The sequence below is a fragment of the Callionymus lyra genome, chromosome 5 (genome assembly GCF_982586985.1).
Source record: "Callionymus lyra chromosome 5, fCalLyr1.hap1.1, whole genome shotgun sequence".
NCBI lineage: Eukaryota > Metazoa > Chordata > Actinopteri > Syngnathiformes > Callionymidae > Callionymus > Callionymus lyra.
The window spans coordinates 21,964,164-21,985,050 of record NC_141822.1 but is presented as its reverse complement, the minus strand read 5'-3'; the positions used below and the strand labels follow the sequence as shown (position 1 = coordinate 21,985,050).

At 38.7% G+C, this 20,887-nt stretch overlaps 1 protein-coding gene across 1 annotated transcript; it reads left to right on the top strand.

The window, feature by feature from the left end:
• Positions 1-14,549: 14,549 nt before the first annotated feature.
• atp1b1b (ATPase Na+/K+ transporting subunit beta 1b) lies at positions 14,550-20,808 on the top strand. The gene is made up of 6 exons (XM_087791424.1): positions 14,550-14,715; positions 17,177-17,305; positions 17,932-18,087; positions 18,162-18,346; positions 18,415-18,498; positions 19,340-20,808. The coding sequence occupies exons 1-6, from the start codon at positions 14,625-14,627 to the stop codon at positions 19,598-19,600; spliced, it is 906 nt and encodes a 301-aa protein (XP_087647550.1). The 5' UTR covers positions 14,550-14,624; the 3' UTR covers positions 19,601-20,808.
• The last annotated feature ends 79 nt before the right edge of the window (positions 20,809-20,887 follow it).

The window sequence follows — 20,887 nt, the reverse complement described above, 5'->3', positions numbered from 1 at the left end:
AATATCAAACAGTAAACATTTTCATTTGAACTTATATTGCCATACTGTAATAGTGAACAAAAATTAATATTACTATTATTTTTGTTTAGGTTTTTTTTTTGGATGTGTATATGATCTAATCAGTTTAATCTAATATGAATTTATGTTTATTATTTTTCTATTTCGGCTGTTGCTTCTGTAACAACCTATATTTACCCACTGTGGGACAAATAAAGGAATGTTTTATCTTATCTTAACTCAATAGATAAGTTTGAGGAATGTAGTTTGCATTTGGATGTAATTCTCGGCCATTCTTGACTCCAGTAAATTGTTTAAAAAAATGTTTTAAAAGTATCATAAAAGTGTGCCTCCAGTTTAGAATTAAAGCTTTAAAGGTCACTCACATCCATCCATGTTTGACCTTGAGACTGACAGATGTCATTTAGCACAATCAGACTTTACAACAACGTCTCTGTTGTTGCACTTGTGGTATTGAAGGTCATTCGGGTGTTATCTCCCTGCTACAATCACCTTTTTTTGTTCCTGAGTTATTTAATAAAGAAGAATCCTCACCAACAATATTTTATTCAAAATAATTCCTGCTTCTATTTCCACTGTCAGCGAAAAAACCACTCTCCTTTCACCCTCGTGGGATACAAAACAAACCGTTCTTCTGTTACACACTGACATGAAGTGCAGCTAAGAAAAGATCTAAATTTAGAAGCATGCAGCGACTTGGTGTGACGACTTGCGTGAACTCATATCTGCAGCAGGAGGAAGAAGAACGAGAAGACAGAGTGTGCTCATCGTTTAATCCTTGCTCACACCGAAGGCCACCAGGGCGGGGACACTTCTTTCCCATCATTATAGTGACATCAGCAGGACACTGTCTCTTTCTGCTGCAACCTGACCCATCTTCCTGCATCTTCCCCGTGCATGTGAGCGAACCCCCTCCCCCCCCCCTTGTGTCAAGTGTGTGTAAATCATACCAGATAACATCTTTAATGAAGGATATTAACTTTATCTGCTTTTACTTCAGGTGTTCAGAAGGATGGACGACTACAATAGAGAGCATTAAGAAAGTTGAGGCTGAAGGTGAAACTTTTAGAGGACACTTCTCCTGCCGCAGTCTTCATTTCCTGGTTCACTGCTCACTGGATATTTAGGAAGGCAGAGAAGCCTGCAGTGAAACTGTCACATCCCGGTGCAAAAACTGCACTATGAGGCGGAACACTAGTACATCATGCCTCACGTGCCTCATGACAATCCTCCAGAGGTCAGGGCGGCCTCTCGGCACCGGCTCCGAGCAACGTGGAGCTGAGCCAGCATATCGCAGGAGCGTGCAGGTGTAGCACCGGGAGTCGAGCAGAGGGGGCTGGACTCTGAAGGAGACCGGAAGTGCTGCAGCACTCAAGGTGACTCCTCTGTAGGGCAAGGAAGGAGTAAAGCGCTCAGGAAAAAAAAAAAAAAAAAAGCTTTCTCATCGGAAAAAATGATCATGAAGGGATTCTATCCACATGACAACACTTTTCATAAGCATACATTTTAGATTTGTGGTTCCTAAGATCAAACTGATATTTGAATATTAAAAATATAATTGACATTCATACGCAAATGAAATAATGATTCTGGTTAATTGAGAAGTACTTTAAATTGTATGTTTTAACAGCTCAGAGGTGACTAGAATTATAATTCATCTAGAGAAGATTGCTTTTCTCTTTTAATTAGATAATGACCTTCGACTGATTGACCTGAAGTTTCATATAAACTCTATATAAAGTAATACCTGCCAACTTTATAACAAGAGATAAACATTTCTGAACTTTCTTAATGAATGTGTATACAGTATATGCAGGCTTTCAACAAGAGTGATCCATAGAGCTGGTGATATTCTGCATATTTAAACGTGTGTTACTCATCTCATGAGGAGGTTATTTAAAGGGCAATTAACTACTTAACTACTTACTATGTTTCAAGTGTTGAAGTCTTCCTCTCCAGCATGCAGTAAGTCTCTCATCATGACAGTGTTTTAAAGTAATTTATTTATAAAGTTCTCCACCATCTGAAATCTCAGTGAACGAGAGGTTATGAGACCGGAGTCCAATGTGATGTAATAATGGCTTCACTCCTCCTCACGCCTCGCTTTGTTTATACAAAAAGCCCCTTGGAGGTGGAGACTTCATTGATTGATGCAGAGTGGATGTGGTTATGGTAAACAAGATTTAATCTCTTGAAAAACAGTGTTTTCAGTGGGCGGGAATAATGCACAATTTCTAATGTAAATATATATAAATTAAAGGAGAGTTTTTTACAAACAGACACATACTGAAGAGTACATAAGGGGTCCAACATCTATTTAAGATTTAAGACACGCTTAAATCAATACATTAGTTGATCATTAGAGGTCTTTTCTGACCTGAAGTTTTTTGTGGAACAGACACAACAGATACACTTATATATAAACTTATTCATATGGGCCAGTAAGCGGCTACTAAGATGGAAAACACACCCAGTCCTTCTTTTTTACCAACCTACTGAAATAAAAATTAAAAAAACGTTCTGTTCCTAAAGCAGTTCTACTGTTTTCAGAACACATATCAAAATAAAATGTGAAAGTTCAAATTTCCACATGGAATGAAACGATAAACATTTAACATCATAATGATACCAGGCATTCTACCGTCCAACAACATTCCAGATTAAAGGCTTTCTATTCTATGTTGATATAGACAACATGACATTCAAATGTGTTGAGATATGTGGTTTTTAACCTCATAAAGCGTTTTTGAAATCTGTAATCCTGAAGGATCCTCGTAGCTCCAGCCTGCACTAATATCTGTGGAATTTCTCTGACAGTGTTAAGTAACACTTATTGACTTCATGCCAGATTAACGAAAGAAAAGGTGAAGGGACACACATGTGGGCGGGAACAAGTGAAGGGCAAGTTGGTGGATGGTCTTCTGAAAAAACAGACTTTGTTGAGAGTCTGCGCCGGTGAGTTGTGATCCATAACGACGAGGCTGTTGTCGTCACAACACGAGCTGATGACAAGTGATTCCTCTACAGCCGTGGATTCCAACCACCATTTTTTAACCTGGTTTTCATTATTGATCAGTTTGAACTTTGCTGTAGTCAAACACTTCACAGTCCCCTTTTTTATAGTTAGAAAAAAATAGTTTCCAAATTTCAGATCAGTAGTGATAAGGGATGCAAGATTAAACAAAATATGGATGTAACGTAACAAAAACGCTCTCATTCTTAACAGCGATTGTTCAAATGCTATTTGACTCAAAAGACTACAACGGTGTCTGGATGCAAACGTTCTACCTTCAAATGGCCTGAGTCTATTTGTGGGTTACCTATTTTCTTCAAATATTAACCATAGGATGAATTATTGCAAGGCGTGAGTACTAAACTTTGAGCTAGGCTATGAAGCGTCTAAAATCGAGTGAGATTAATTTGTAACCAAAGTTACAACACGGTGTCGGGGTGGCCCAGAACCTCGGGGTGAAAAGGATAAAAATTTCCTAAACTGCATCGGCTCAACTGCAACCTAATGTGTGGGAAAAAAGAGAAACATTGCGTCCGGTGGAGTACTATCGCTCTATAATATCAGAGAAAACAGCGGATGAATGAGATCTGGAAGCGTGCACACAATCATTTCTGCAGCAGTGCACGTTACAAAGTTAAAATATGCAGATGGTGAAGGAGCTGAATGAAACATAAGATAGCCTATCTAGTTCCAAACGGACACTGTGTCATGACATCATATCCTGCGGAGTGAGGATTGGGTAACACTTAAAAACATTCACCTCCTTTAGCTTATCATCGACATAAGGACACACGCAAGCTAGTCAGTAATTAAAGGTTTCGATTGGAGGAGATAGAACTCAATCATACTGGTGTGGGTCTTGTTACAGGAAGAGCTACTGAAGGTGGTCCATCCTGCTGATTCAAGAGGATTTTCCGGGGGGTTTCGTTTTGCACAGAACTTGACATTTTTACAGCAGTTCCAGAGCCGGACTTTGTAACATAGTGATGTCACAATGTCTGTTGGTAACCTCTAGTTCACAACATATCCAGGAAATAAAAAATTAAAAAGTATATTCATGGACATATTGCATTGTGATGAGAATGGTCAAACATTTTAAACATTTACCCAAGTCAAATTCAAATGTTCAACCTCCCTGTGGCATGAAGCCATGCCTCCAGAGTCTATGGACACATTACTTGTAAAAGTAATGTCAGGAAAAAAATATTCAGCAGGTTCTGTTCTTCCAGACAGACGTCGTCGCTCAAATGCCTCCTTTTTCTTGTCCAGTGGTTGAGGATGGCACCTCACTGTTATGGCGCTCCTAGCTTCAGAGATGAAGAGCTGGTGTGATTGACCATCAACTTCCTGATCAATTTCATTTACGTACATCGCTTTCAGTAGTTCATATAGTGGCGGGAAGAGGTTTTTAGCAATACAGTAAAATATGTTTTCTTAAATCATCCTTCACTCTCTCTTTACCCTTAGCTCTTTAGTATGTTTGTTATTTTTATTTACAGATTAAAAAAAAAAGCTTATAACAAACCACCTTTCAGAGAGTTAAAGTTAAACTATTGAATTGTAACAAAGGGGTATTTCCCAGTATCTATCGAATGACACTAAAAAACTGTGGGTACAGTGAGCTGCCGTTTGGATTATACTGTAAACACAGATATTGTACCTAACAGACCCTGCACCGCCATCCATATTGGATCCCAGTTCGAGGAACATACACACTCCCACCTCCCACTGATGGTAACTCCTATGGATGAATGACTGAGAGATAGAGTCCGAGGTGAGCCCAACTGTATCAAGTCTTCACTCTTCAGCTCAAATGAGTCTTTCTGTTCACATCTTTGATACTTTGAGCCAAATATGAATTGGAATATGAACCAGGTTGATCCCAACTCCCACCCGTGGAGACACATTAACCTCTGTGGAAGAACATTTAAACTTTCCATAATGTTTCTTAGTCAATCATTGACCTCTGGGATTTGTTAAGCGTGTGACTGACAGAAGCTTTAAGTGAGTTTATTTCAATCTCAGGTCATCAGTTGACAAAGTGTATAACGTTCTACCTCGTTTCCTTCTTTCTTCTTGAGCAGATTATTTAGCTACTTCCAGTTATTCTTCTCTTTCTTTCTGTCGTTCTGGTTGGTGTTCTTTAAGTGTCAAGTATTTTTCTTGTATTCCTGAAGTTTTTTGTGTCAAATATCTAGTTTTGAAACTTTGGTAAAGATGAACTCTTTTTACATTTCTACATTCACTGCTATTATCTGCCTCAGAGTTGTTTAAGTACACGTATGGTTGGTATAAATTCTACGTATGAGCAACAGTGGCCTTGTGTTATTATAATAATAGTTGCCAGTGACGCCTTTTCCTGTGTAGTTGTAAGCACTGTTTTAATCTCCTTGTATTTGCATTTATTTATATTTTCGGTTTAGAGTCTGTTTATGGCCATTCAGTTTCTATTTTCTGCGTTTCATTTTCAGTATCCCCACTATAATGAGATTGTCTCTATAGATTACAAAAGTTTAATTATCTGCAAAAGGTTTTTTTCTTCTGTCAACTATGTTTCATATATAATCCAAAAATATTGTTACAGATAATGAGCCTTGTGGTACTCCACAACTACTGTATATCCCTTTGATTGTGTAAATGCCAACTTTTGCGTACATAAAGTATTGTTTTTTTCCTTATTACTTACCTTTATGAGATCAGAATGTTAGGAATAATTATGTCCAATGTTTTTTGTTTTCAAGAAAAAATCATTGCATACTTTTTGTTGTCCTTTGTTAAAGTTACATCCTCCATTTACCTTATTAATGCCATAAAGAACTGCTGCTGTTGATTGTTGCTAAGTAGCTTATTGGATATCTTAAAATAGAATTGGAGTGGAAGTGAGACTAGTCAATAAAAACTACGATCTTGTTTAATCTTCATTGAGGGGGATGACTCCAGCTACTTCCATCCTATCTAGTGAAGTTTCAGTTTGAAGATTGTAAATGTCTAATTGTCATAAATATAATCGTAAAGTAATCCAGGATTTTTCAGAGTATTAATACACTCACTCACATTGTAGTATTGCGAGAGTTTCTCAAAGGTATGGACGTTCCTGTAAAGTGAAATCAAATGATTTAGAAAGCGTTGCAATGTCATTTTACTTTCTTTAGCAGCAGCACATACAGTATGATTCAACCTGTCACTCTATCAAGTGATGTCACATCATACTTGTATAGAGTGACATAATGACATCATAAAGAATATAGTTGTAATGACACTAATTGTTTTGTTACATCAAAATTAGTTTTTAGGCACAAACGTCCTTCTTGTCTTTCTGTACTAACATCTATCCTGAACACCATGTGTGATGTCACTGATCTTCAGATGGAAGCAGATTAAATGAATCATGTAGTAAAGTGGTTGAGTCTCGAGCAGCAGCGCCGCTATCTTCATGCGGGTTACGGAGAGCAGATTAAACGTGTTAATTAGTGAGCCATGAGTGTTTTGAACTTTGAACCAGACCCGGACCGCCACTTCCTCCTTATTGCACGACCTTCATGTTGGGTCGGACAACATTCCTCTACTGCAGGATCAGTGGAGCACTTGCCTGGAAAAAAACAAACAAAAGATACGATTAATCTATTAAGGAAATGTGTGATGTACATCGAATAAGGTTTAACGAATACACTTTTTTTTCATAAACATTCCATTAGGAAGAATTGTTGTGTCCAGAGATGTTAATGCTACTTTAAGGAATGATATGTTTGTACTGGACTAGCAATGTCCACAAAAAAACATACATAACAACATTCGCATGAAAGACAATTTACTTTAGTGATTATATATAAGTATTTGGAATGACGAATCATATCTACCTGAATCTATAGGTTGAACTCCAGTACAACAAAATGCATTCATGTCTTCTTTGTCCCATTATTATCACTTCCTAAAAATATCATAAGCACACATTCAGATTTTTGGGCCATTTTACCAACATATAGACTTTCCTGGCGTAAGGTAAGAATGGAATTATTGCATCTATTAAAATAGGAAAGATAAACTGATGCTTCACGATTAACATTACAGGGCCACAAAATAAAAAAGTAGGGGAAGAAATTAGCAAGTAAATGAGTTTAGTAAATAACATAAAGGTCTCTATCTTGGTTCAAGAACACAGAGGTGAGGCCAAAGATTGTCTGTATCCACATAGTATAAAGAGAACAAGTGAGATTTAAAAGGAGTCAGCATAGGGGGGGATGGGAACAGTCACCATCTGAATAGTAGAACAAAAGGAGGAAGAAGCAAAAACTCCTGATGCAGGGAAAGCAAAAATACAGTGGGCGTAATGCTCTACAACCAGTGACGTGTCAAGTTATCAGGTCAGACACTAAATTAAAGGCAGGCAGGCCCATTGACATTGTAATCCATTTTTAAATATTTTATTTCCGGGAACAGGCTGATGTATAAATATCCATTTCTTTCTGATTTACTCAAATATAGATTTCTAAAGTCTAAATAAAGAAGTTAGTCTTTCATAATTTGACATTTTTTGTACCACTGTTTTATAGTCAGACATTCTTGTATCAGCAGTTTCTTATGACCAAGTTTAAATCTTAAATAGTTATTGAATATATTGTGCTTTATTTTGGTATAGTGGGACAAAGAAAAAAAAGGATTTTTATTCTTTTTTTTTTAGTAAGAAGCAAGATTGATGGAAAAAAAGGTGGTGATCTTTTGTAATGAAGCCAAGCCTTTACGGTAACAGGAGCAATTAGAATAATACTTGCCTATAGGAGTTTTCCCTCAGGGATCAATAAGGTGAGCTGGTGAGACCAGGTGATAACTATGATGTCCAGAGCCAAGGAGGGGACAATGTACTGTGTTTTTGTATGTATTTGTATGTGTTATATGTATGTGATGTACTATGTAAACTGTCTGCATCTTTGTTGAGGACTACAGATGGAAAGTAGCATTTTGCTAAATCTGGTGCAACCATCTTTTTAATGTAACTACACATTGTCCTTTGAAATAAATGAACTGAAAATGAATGTAGGCGGACACTCCCTGGGTTCTCGTGAACGTATCTATATATATCAGTTGGACGAGGTGAAGCTGAAAATGTCGCAGCTGTGACTGAGGATTCACTAGACTTGCTGTATAATACTTGTCATTTATAATAAATCGATTTCCGCAAAATGTGTTTCCATCCCTCCATCCATCCATCTTCTACCACTTATCGGAGGTGCAGGCGTCATGACAAATATGTCTGATCCAATTTCATAAAGCTGTCGATCCATCCTGGTGGATTGCAGGAGTGTTTGACAGGCAAAGTTGGGATGAAGGCGACCGAAAATTATATTGTGTCAAAGTTTGTTTACATCACACAAACATTTTGTACTTTATATGTTCAGCTTCATTCAATGCCTTTAACACAACAGGAACCGTTCTAAGCACCACCCATTAACCCATTAACCACTCAAACGTCATTATTTTATGGATCCTAAAATTGAACTTAACATGAGATATTTTAAGTTAATCAAACTCTAGTTGATTCCAAAGTGAGTAGAATGAAGGTGACCTACAGTGAAAACTTACTTTGACCTTGTTCTCCTCCCCCACTCTTTCTTTCTCCTCTTCATTACGTGTGTTTAGTGTGTACACATGCAGACAAAAGCAGCAGTTGTCTGGGCGTGGCCACGCACCAAAAGATGACAGTGAGATTGGACTGGGTGGTTACCGTCACACAGCTGCTGCATGACTAGGTTTTGGTTCATGGTCACTCACCAAAGACACATCCTTCTCTGCAACAACGTCAGCTCGATGGGATATGATTTGTGTGGTACTTTTAAAAGAAGTTTATACGTTCACACAACTTTGTAAAATGTTCTACACCAATACACATTTGATATAATTGTATGGACCTTTAAAAATGAAAATGCAGGTGTTGTCACAAACTCTTTAGACCAGGGGTCTCGAACTCAACATGTCAGGGGCTGGGGGGCCACCAGAGGTAAATATTGTTGCAACTGAGCCACAGGATGTGGAATCTTTATTTGTGTGTGTGTAGTTTCTCCATAAATATGGACATCTTTAGTACATCTTTTTAAACATGTTCAATCTTAACTATATATCTTAATCTATAACAATGATAACATTTGATGAAAGTAAGTAGGTGAGTATTTTTATACTAGTTATTTCTAAAGTACCTTTCTAGACCAGGGTCACAAAGCGATATAACAATCAAAAACAATACACAGTTAAAACGATATACTACAATATAAATTCCTTAACCATCTGACATTATAAAAGAGTGCTTTGCTCAGCCTGAACTAAAAGACTTCAGACATCCAGTAGAGGGGCCGCAGAATATCATCTCCCTGGCCGCAAATGGCCCGTTAGCCACAAGTGTGGGACCCCGGCTCTAGAAAAAAATATTCATACGTGTGGGGATCAAACAAGTTCAGTATAATTCTCATTCCTTCTGGCCCTTATTCACATTTTACTTCTTTAAAGAATACTTTTTCCTTTTACATCTTGCTTTTCTGGGAAAAATGTGACAACCTTAAACCATATATTTATTTGAATAAAGTTGAATCCCTTCAATAACATACTTTTCATTCATTATTCTCCAAATGTGGCACCACACTCAAGACCATCTTTTTTAAATTATAATTATTAAGACAGTGGGGAAACCTGATCAATTTATGATATTCTAAAATGTTAATGGTTTCATTAAACATTGATAAAGTGAAAAAATAAACAGAATTTCTTCCTGCTTTTAAAATTTACTTCACCATTCAATAAATACTTCTGATACATACTTGTTTACAATATAATATATGATTCGATGAACTTTAGAATTCTGTTCTTATAGACACTGTAAGTCAAACGTCACCATATCTCACATAGTAATCTGTCCTTTGTTCGACATTGAAAGGTCGAAGCCCTCATCTTTAAAATCCTGGCTAAGCTACACATATGTTTATATTCAAACAAATCAACAAAGCTCAAGCAAGTCTAGTGAGAAGCACATTGCTGAGGGATTTTACACATGCATGCATGAACATACACATTACACACTCACACACACACACACAGGCTCTCTCGGCCAGACAAGAATGTGAAGCTGAATAAAGCCCTACATGTTTTTGCTCAGCATGTGTGAAAGATTGTTCTCCTCTTTTCAGACAGGATATCATCGCGACCATCGCAGGTTACACTATGGGCATCTCTTAAGGCTTTTTATATAAAGTGAATAATTCCACTGAAATAAAGACTTCACTTCTGTGTACTGAGGTCAAAATTAAACATGTCGTAATATTAATTTCCTGGCTGAAATTGACACAGTTTCTACCCTTCTTTTCGCCTAATACATAAAATTAATTATTTTTGTAGCCACATTTCTTTGCTGAGGCAACAACACAGTCATAACCTTTAATACAAACCTTAGTTCCTCATGTCATCAAGCCTTTTTTTTTTTAAGATTTGTGAACTAATCGATGCTCTTGTTGGTTTTAGCGGCTCGGCTAACTTGTTTATGAGGGTGAAAAATAAATGTTTAGCTAGCAGACAACCAGTTAGCTAGCATTGTCTACTGCAAATTTGTCAAACTCATAGTCCAGCGGGCCAAATTTGGCCCAAAAGATGTCTTTAAATAAAAGAACATTTTTTTATGTTGAGATGTTTATGATGAGGTATAAAGATGGACAAGGACAAGGAACAGATAATATGGATGTAAATAGTTATACAGAGACTTCTAATAATAGTAAAAAAAAAATAAGGTTGATAGGAATTTGATACTCCTTGTTAAAGACAGTTTGGTAAATGAAAAATTAGTTTGCACTGCAAACATGAGTTCTAAACTTTTTTGGGGCAATGTGTGAATAGGTTTGACACCTGTGTCAAATATGGACTGGAGGTACCAGTGTCATGATGGGAGATGTTCTTGCTGAAGACCAAGCAACAGGGTTCTTCAATGGAGATAGTCAAAAAGGCTGTCATGGCGCCATAACAAGCATCAGAAGGCAGGCATCAGGATAACCAGAAGCTAGGGAATAACAAGGGATGAAGGAGGAGCTGAAGAGGGCAACGGGGGCAAGTTGTGATCGGGACACTGGGGGGCTGTAAGATCCAAGCTTCGTGGATTGCTCCGGCAGATCCCGGGAATGTTATACAAGACCCCATGAAACAGCTAAGATGCTGCATAGGACCCTCAGGCTCTCAGGTAGGTATATATATACCGAAAAAAAAATGGGACAAAAAAGAAGCCTTTAAAGTTTTAATTATTGCTTCTTGTCATTTTGAGAACGCATATATTTGCACAAGTTGCGACCCTAACACAAGGAGCGTGTGCCTGGGGGTCTCCGGTAGGGATGGTTTCTATTACACGCAAAACACTCGACACCCATGTGCCGGCATAAGGAGCATTAGCGCTTCGCAAGTGAGAACAATGATTGTGTTGGTTGGTAATAATGACTGTTTAGTAGCTGCTGTCAGAATTGCAGGTTGAAACCCTATAATCAGGCCTCTTGTGGATGAGGGAATATTTTAATTGAGGTCATGAAGTGAATCCGCTTTGAGCTTTCACACTGACTGACAGAGCCTTGAGTTTAAGATGAAAGAGCGTGACGCTTTTCACATACGGCTCTACACAGAGAAACCAACTGAAAGGTAAAACATGTAGCATTTTGATTGCATTCATCCATATAAGATACAGTAGCTGATGGATTAGAGGAATCATACATTTGAGCCCCTCTTCCCGAAGTCTAAGCTCACTTCCAGAACCAGACTAGTAAACATGTTTGTTTGGAACCAGCTCAGGCTTCATTTTTCTTGCAGTCTAAAGACTGTTAACCCATCTTATGGCTACTAGTTTCAATAAAAACATAGTTTTAAATGTTTTTACTTTATAATAAGTTTAGTTTTACCAGGTTCTCCCTGAAAAAAAGACAAAAAAAGGTCAATGCTACTTTATTTATGATTCTAATACATTATAAAAAAAAGATTCCACTCTTCTTAGCTTGAATTGACCCATATATTTTAGGTATTGTGTCAGAAAGTGGGAGTGGACAGAGATACCTGATTCCAGCATCTGTTCATGGGTTATGTTTTGATGAATAAGCCTAGAGTCTCCTAGTGTATTCTAGCCTAGATTCATAGGTGCTAGTTCTGCTTGATCCTCCACAGTCTCTTCTCAGAAGGAAGTGGGCAAAAGCACATATTCAGGGTAGATGGACTCTTTCATGATCTGGACTTTTAGATGCTTATGATGGTGATGACTCCTGTTCAACATTTACCTTCATGTGGAGATCCTTGGAATGGTCTCAAAACACAGCTCTGATGAGTGTGATCGGTTGAGCAGGAAGTCCAGCAGCCATGTTCAGATTTAGCCATTCAGAGCAAGCGTGTGGAGTTTCTTCAGTGGGGTGTTCAAAACAGATGTGATGTCCATAAAGACCGGACAGACATAGAATCCTTTGTCAGTTCGCGGACAAGATTGCCATTATCAGTGAAGTGAATCTGCTGGTTTGTATGAAGATGAAGAAACACTGAGACATTGATGATGAATGGTGAGTATATAGTGTAATGTGTAAGGTTGTGTGTCTCTGTTACTGGTGACCTGTTTAAGGGGTCTCCCCCGGGACCCCATCAGCGGATCTGTATTGCATCGCTGCATATTCTTTCTTACACGTTTTCCATGAAATGACGAATAAGGTTTTATGCTGTTCTCTGATACATACATGGACAAATGTGGTACTGTTGACATAAATATTTGTGTAGTTCGAATGGATTTAGTAAATTGGTTACTTGTATTCTAAAATATTACTCTCAATTGCTCACAATTTTGGATTAGGCAGTTTTTGGATATTAATCATTTATTTTAGCCATTTTTAAATATCAAAATAATCCAGTATCCAAGTATTTTAACTCCTTTGTGACAAGGAAGGGTGATTGTTGTATTTTTTATTTAGTTGTTATAGATAGATTCTGTTTTAATTATTGTTCATTTTATGTTTTTTTGTTTGTTTGTTTTTTATATGTGTAATGTATGTCTTAATTTTTAGTATTTTTACTACTTAAAGGGCAAATCATGTGTTGATTTAAGTGTGTCTTAAATAGATCTTGAACCTTTATTGTATCATCAGTATGTGTCTGTTTGTACAAAATTATCTTTTCATTGAAATATTTATTCGAAAATGTACTTAAGCCCAGCCCACTGAAAGTGCTTGATTTTTCTGGAGATTAAATCTTTTTTTTTTCTGTAACCACACCCACTCTGCTGTGACTCGGCATCGGCGTTTGTCACCACAAAGTCTCCACCTCCAAGGGACTCGTTGTATAAACAAAGCGTAATTACGGCCAGCTCATAATGGTCTTTGCTCTTTTAACGTCTCGATCTCTGAGATTTTAGAGGGGGAGAGTACTTTATAAAGTAATAACTTTAAAACACCATCAAGAGAGGAAGACATTTGAAACATGTGAGTGAGTCAGGAGAGTTGGGTTTTATCATTAGTTTAAACTTTAAATTTCCTCGAAGTGGGGAAGAATTAAGACGTGTCAATCCGTTAATACATCAACAATAATGAGTATTGCTGCGTGATTAATGGCACTCTCACCTCCTCTTTCACTTTTATCTGTGCATTAACTTCATTCTTAGTTTATATTCTGTTTATTAGTTGATTACTTAAGTTTGTTGATTATTGATTTCATTTTGTTGGTTATTTATTTTTCATTTACTTTCTTGAATGTCTTAATTAATGTCTGTTAAAGTCTTTAATTGTTAAGTCTTTCATTGTTTTAAGTGTTTAATGTCTGTTGTTAAGTATTCATGTTTTGCATCGTGGGTCAGAGAGGACCCAATTTCATTTATGCTGTATGTCTTAACACAAGCATATTTGACAATAAAAGAACTTGACTTGACTTGACATGATGAGTTTTTGGGAGACCGACTTAGCTGTTCAGTAGATTCTGAGAGGATCTTAGATTGTTCTTTATCTTTAGACTTAAGATTGTATCATCTTGTTCTTTCTCTTTATTCCTCTTTGTTCTTGTTCTTATTTTTACTTTTATGAAGAATTGCTGTATTGCTGTGTCTAATTGGAAAAAAAAAACAATTTCCCGAATGAGGACCTCCTGAGGGATCAATAAAGTTCCACCTAACCTAACCTAACCTAATGGGTTATGGTTCATACCAAGGACAGTTTGATGAACACACCTGAACAACCTATAAAAAAAATAAAGTTGAACATCTTAAACGTAACTTCTTATACCTTTATTAGTAAAAAAAATAAAAATAAAAGTCGCCTTTGAACTCATGTAAAAACATATTTATTATCCCTAAACCCCCCCTCCAAAAAAAAAAAATCATCATAGCCCGTCTAAAGGCGCCCGGCGTTATCTATGACGTAGGCACCACGCACGGCGGTCTCCGCGGCCCCTGATTGGCTCTCGCTGTTCCGCCTCGACGTGACGTAATTTTTTGGGGGAAGAGACTCTGAAGGCTCGCTTTATAATTAGGAACCGTTGGCTGTGGAGCAGAGACTCACTGCGACAGCGCTCCAGCTGCAGGGACATCGGCGGAGGACATCCATATTTAAAAATAAAATAAAAAATGCCTTCGAAACAAGATGACGGCGGATGGAAGAAGTTCCTGTGGAACTCTGAGACCGGGGAGGTGATGGGTCGAACCGGGAGCAGCTGGTGTGAGTAGCCGCGCGCGTGCCTCGTGCTTCAAAAAAAAAAACACCTGTTGTGTTAGTCGCTGCCGGTGCTGCGTTCAGGGACCTCCAGACGCGCCGGTTTACACACGCGTAAAGTATATTTTCCTAGAAGTATTTCTTATATCGAGTTAAGGTTATTAATGTACAGACATGTTTAGCAGGTGTTTCCTCTCTTCTTCTTTTTTTTTAACGGACGCCACAAAGGCAGCACGAGTGACAAAGTCAGGCTTTTTTTTTTTTTTAATTTTACGCCGGGTTTGTCCCTAATATTGTTCTATCAAAGGGTTAAAACTGCATCATAGTCCAAGGTGAGTCAAGGTGAGACGGGCCTTGAAATTGGAAGAAGGCACTTATCGATCGATCAGGTTTCTTGCGATCAGATGTCACTGTAATCCAACGCAACCATACAAGACTCTACTGTGTCTCCTCCCGGTGCTCGCACCCGCAACCTCAATGTCACTCAGACTCTCCTCGCTGCTGCACACCATCAGACCCCCCACCCCCCCCCCCCCCCTACACACACACACACACACACACTCACACACACACCCTGCATCACAACAAAAGTGTTTTTTACTTGAGCTCCAAGTGTAAGTGTGTTATGGGTCCATGATGCGCTCCAGCTGATGTTGTGAGGTGTGATGTCCTTGTGAGGTCATTGAGATTCTGCTGACGCACTGTTGGGCAAAGTGCCAGTGCGGGTTTGTGACACAATCCGGGATTATTTCTCTTTATTTCTCTTTGTTCTTATTTTATTTTGATTCTTTTTTATGAAAAATTGCTGTATTTGCTGTGGCTATTGGGGGGAAAAAAACAGGTCTCCTTTGGGATCAATAAAGTTCTACCTTACCTTACCTTATTATAAGAAATGTATATCTTAAAATAAAAGAGGAAGATTATTACAGAAGTCAAATTATGGACCTCCAGAAACAGGGGACACTTTTTTTCCCATACTTGAAAAGTGAAAAGAATGCAGTGTATTAAATGTTTAGAAATAGACAAAAGATCATTTTGGTTTTATGACCTCTGTGAACCTGATGGTGATTCTCCCCCGTCCAGAGGAAATGTGCTCTAATGTGTCGTCGCCTATATAACTGCATTGACCTTTAAACACCGGCCGGGTGGATGAAAGACGTCGTCGCCTGAGCTCATGGATTCACAGAATCTTGTGTAATGTATAATTTGCCTCCAAAGTCACATTTGTGGGACAAAACAATGGACGCCACTGTTCTAGTGTTCTGTCATGAATGCTGCTGCTGTTGTGGGCAACCTTGAGTCTTTAGAGGAGACATTTTCAGTGAGTATTTCACAGTCTGCAGATGCACATGGGACAAGAGCCACTTCATTCCATTTGGATTAGACGGCATACAATCTTAAAAAAGACCCTTTTTTATTTATTTTTTAGTGTAAATGCAATATTGAGATCAGTAAATGGCATTTCTTATTACAATTACGCACACATTTGTCTTGAATTCCAGGCAAACGGGGATCAGACATTAACGTATGAAATGCGATTTGTTTGGCTTTTTGTCGTCGGTCAAGGCGCTGAGAGGCGTAATGAATGCTCTCGTGACTCTTTGTGCTTGGACCGTGGTACTGCAGAAGTCCTGGGCTACTGTAGCGGAAGCGCTTTGTGACCCTGGTCACATATAAAATAAATAAATACAAATGACTTACTTACTTAATATGAGCACTTCATCTTTTTTTTTTAAAAAAAACATTTTTTTATGTTTTTTCTTCTGAGAAATGAGTTCGAACTGTAATTATAGTCGACATTTTAAAGTGTATAGTTAAACTAATAGATGCAGAGATAGAAAAATGTGTTAACATACTATACATGATAAATAAGATGTGTTTAATGACATTCCTTAACCACTCATCCAAGCCAGAGGTCGCAGGAAACGGAAGCAAATACTACTGGCTCCCGAGTGAGATATGATATCGGCTCTAAGGTCACCGTCAGTGCAGGACGCAGAGACGCACGACGACTCCTACGTGGACTCGAAGATTAAATAGTGTTATCTGGATAATAAAAGAAAACATCCACACAATCATAATGACTGTCTTGAAGGAAAATCTTTTGTTTGCGATGCCGGAGCACAAAGTGTTCAGAGCTTTGGTTGTGCAAGACTTGTCAGTGGCGGCGATATTTACTGGTAATAACCGGCTGTTGTAGTGTGATAAATGGAAGGTTACCGCTTGGATTGTCCCGCTCGATAATGCTCCTTATCTTCCGAGTGAAGTTATCGCTACACAAATATGACATTTATGTGAAAAGAGCACGCTTGATGCAGACATTTACTTCCTGGAGTATGCGCTCATTGAAATGTTAAACCTGGTGTCCAGCAGTGATGAAGTGATGAAGTTTCATCAACACTCATTTTCAATAGTGCGACTGTTTTATGATGTTGACCTTTTTTTTCTATTTCTCTCTCCCCTACAGTCAAGATTTTCATATTTTATGTGATCTTCTATGGCTGCCTCGCTGGAATCTTCATCGGCACCATCCAGGCCTTGCTTCTCACACTGAGCGACTACAAGCCGACCTGGCAGGATAGAGTTTCACCCCCTGGTACGTCATTTTACTATCACTGTGGGCTGGTGAGGCTTCATGGAACTGTGGCCTTATTTTAAAGAAGCCAGTAGGTGGCGCCCTCAATTTGAAATTATGTGATTTTTTTATTTTTTATAATGATGTAATAACGAGGCTATAGGGTAGAGGGTGACATCTAGTGGACTCTGGAAAATAAGGCTTCATCAACACATCACTAACTATATGGACTAAAAAGGGAAAGGAGTACTTAACTAAATGTGGGCGGGGCGCCCCCTACTGACCTCTAAAAATATGACACTGCTTCATCAACACATGTATAATAAAATGTATTTCTGTGGGGCAAAAAGAAAGACGGAAAATGATTAAATATATGTCTGATCAGTTTTTACAGACTTTTCATTGCTTAATAAAGTGGAAGTAAAAACAGTATTTCCTATAAAAAAAAGTGGAAATGTGTGTTCGTCAAGAGGGTATAAAGTCTGGTAAAACAACATATCTGGACTCCTGGATTCGATAAGACGGTTAAATTAAAAATGATGAGAGTAAGTGTTTCGCGCCTCAGAGTCCAGTGATCATCTCTCGTGTTCACACTGCTGCAGCACGGACTCCATGTCCTCCGCTAACAAACGCCGTCTCTCGCGCAGGCCTTTCTCACACCCCGCGCTCGGAAAAATCCGAGATGTCCTTCAGCGTGAACGAGCTGGAGACGTTCCTGCCGTACACCAAGGCCTTGAGGACATTCCTCACCAAGTACGACGACGAATTCCAGAGGGACCTGATGAAGTTTGAAGACTGCGGAGGTCGGTAACGGCGGGTGTTTGAAACGACTGGACCGGAGGCTCGCGAGGCATCTCACCTTCCACTCTCTCTGCAGATGAGCCTTCCGACTACAAGAACCGCGGCGACCCGGACAGCGGCATCGGCATGAGGAAGGCATGCGGATTCTCTCGACGTCTGCTCGGACCGTGCTCCGGTCTGGACGATCCCGAGTTTGGATTCAAAGCGGGGAAACCGTGCGTGATTGTAAAGCTCAATAGGATTGTTAACTTCTACCCAAGAGTAAGTTGTCAGGTCAATGTATTCTTTTTGGTTGTTTAACTAAAATCAATGTTTTAATCCGTGTTCAGCCTCCATCCACTAACGAGTCCATCCCTGAGGAGGCTCAGTACAAAGTCCAGCCCAATGTCATCCCCATCCACTGTACCAACAGGGTAAGTGCTAGTTGTACGCATCAAGTGTGGCTTACTAGGGTGTAATGCTAATAATTAAAAAAATATATATATTTTTTATTTTTATATATAATACCCAATGTGTGTGTGTATTGGCAAGTATCCTCAAGATATACCTGTCATAATACAGGGTATGCACTGTGTTGCGATACTGTTGGAACACTAGTACTCACATTTGTAGTATTTCCAGAGCACTTTGAAGAATTTACAGACCACATGAGTCTTTCCAAAAAATATTCTTGTTTATTTGTTCTGAAACCAAAATTATGTCCACACAGGTCAAAAGTCAACTCTATCCTCTTGTCCTCAGTCGTCACCTAGAATTCTAGAAAGATTTAATTGTTGCTTTAGTTGTGGAGGACGTATTGAATGCTGCCATCTAGTGGCCAGAAGTTTAATCACAAAAAAATGGTTCAGTTAAGTTTATTTAAAAGGACATGTGAAATTAAAATGAAAGAACAATATATATATATATATATATATATATATTTCATCTATATTTCATCTATATTTTCTTCCACCCCTTCACTCGTTAGCATCACATGCTAGCAGGTAAATGCATAACACTGGTGATATGGACCAAGATAATGTACATTAAAATTCATGAAAATAATATAAAAAAAAAAGGTCAATTCAAACGCTCAGACAATAATGAAACTGCTTCATCAAACCTAGTCCTACCAGCAGAAAAGAAACTTAATATTTTTTCATTTAATTACTTATTAGTTAAAAACTCTTTGTCCAAAAAGTAACTTCTTTATTTTCTCTATATTTAATTTGTTCTGCTTCATTTCTGTCGCTCACCGCTCGTCTCTTCTCCCAGCGGGAGGAAGATGCCGGTAAGATCGGCGACATCAACTACTACGGCATCGGCGGCGGCTTCCCAACGCAGTACTACCCGTACTACGGTAAGCTGCTGCACCCTCAGTACCTCCAGCCGCTGGTGGCCGTGCAGTTCATGAACGTGACCCGGAACATGGAGCTGCGCATCGAGTGCAAAGTGTACGGCGAGAACATCGGCTACAGCGAGAAGGACCGCTACCAAGGACGCTTTGACATCAAGCTCCAGGTCAACGGTTTATGACCGGTGCCCTTTCCCTGAGCGAGCCCTCCCGTATCCACTCATCCTATGAGTAAATCCAATAATCTCCTGTAGGAGCTGAGAGTCTGAGGGGGTGTGGGTTTTTTTTCCTTGAGGGTTTGGGGGGGGGGGGGGGGGGGTGGTCAGGCTCTAGCGGTTAAGTCAATCACATCTAGTCTTTAATGAATAATTATGAAATCAAATAGGGGACCCAGTTGTAATCTGTCTGCTCTCATGACTGCCTTCTTCACCGCCTGTCCAGTGTTGGCATCAGAGGAAAAGTAGCGGTAGGTTTATTCTATTTATTCTGCTGCTAGTTCAACTTTTCCCCCCAAAAAAACCCATCGGGTGTGCTTAATAACAGTGTTCATCTCAACAAACGCTGCCTTGTGGGAGTTCACGATGCAGACTAGAGTCTGGTATAAGGGGCAGAAGTCTGGTCCATCACATCACTCCTCGTGTATCTTAAAGTAGTTTGACATGCATGCGTGTCCGACATATACACACACACACACGCTCACACACACACACACACTCCTTTGCGAGCTGCACTCCAAGAATCTTCTTTTGTCTTTTACATCTGATCACAGGGATACTTTTACTCTTTGTTTCATGCTTTGTTCAATCATTTTAAATGTGTGGGAAGGTTTTATAATTTTCATTTCCTGCTTTCTACTTTTGATTTTCGCCTTGAATGTATAGTTGTGTGTCAAGCCTTAGACACTCAAGGCCTTCGATTAAGGCCAGTTTTTTTTGTTTTTTTTTGTTTTTTTAAAGCAGCTTTTTATTTCTTCTCGACATCATCGCAGCAATGTGGTGTTGCTCTGCGTGCTTCGTTATTAAAACACGGTGGACAAATTTTATATTTATGCAGTTGTACATTTTGTTTCTTTCAAGAATATCGTATAAATGCAATACCAAAGTGACGAGATGAAGAGGGTCTTTATCTGAAGCAATGCAGTACTGATGTATTAAGTGCTAAATCAATGTTTTGCCTTGTATCTCTTTCAAGTGTCATGAATGTATCTGTTCATAAAATGAATGGGAAGCAATCTGACTCCTAAAGCATCTCAATAGAACATGTGCTCTGAGTGCTCGGTGGCTTTAGATGATGGTAATATTTCATTGGATCTCATGTTGATGTTATTAAAGAAACCCTTGACCATCATTTCATTCTTTGTCATCAAATAAAAGATAGACTCTTAAGATCATTCCTAATGTTTCTGGTGTGTTTTATTCTTATCATACTTGTGTTCAGCCCTGGACTTTCGCTGGAAGGGTTTTTATTTA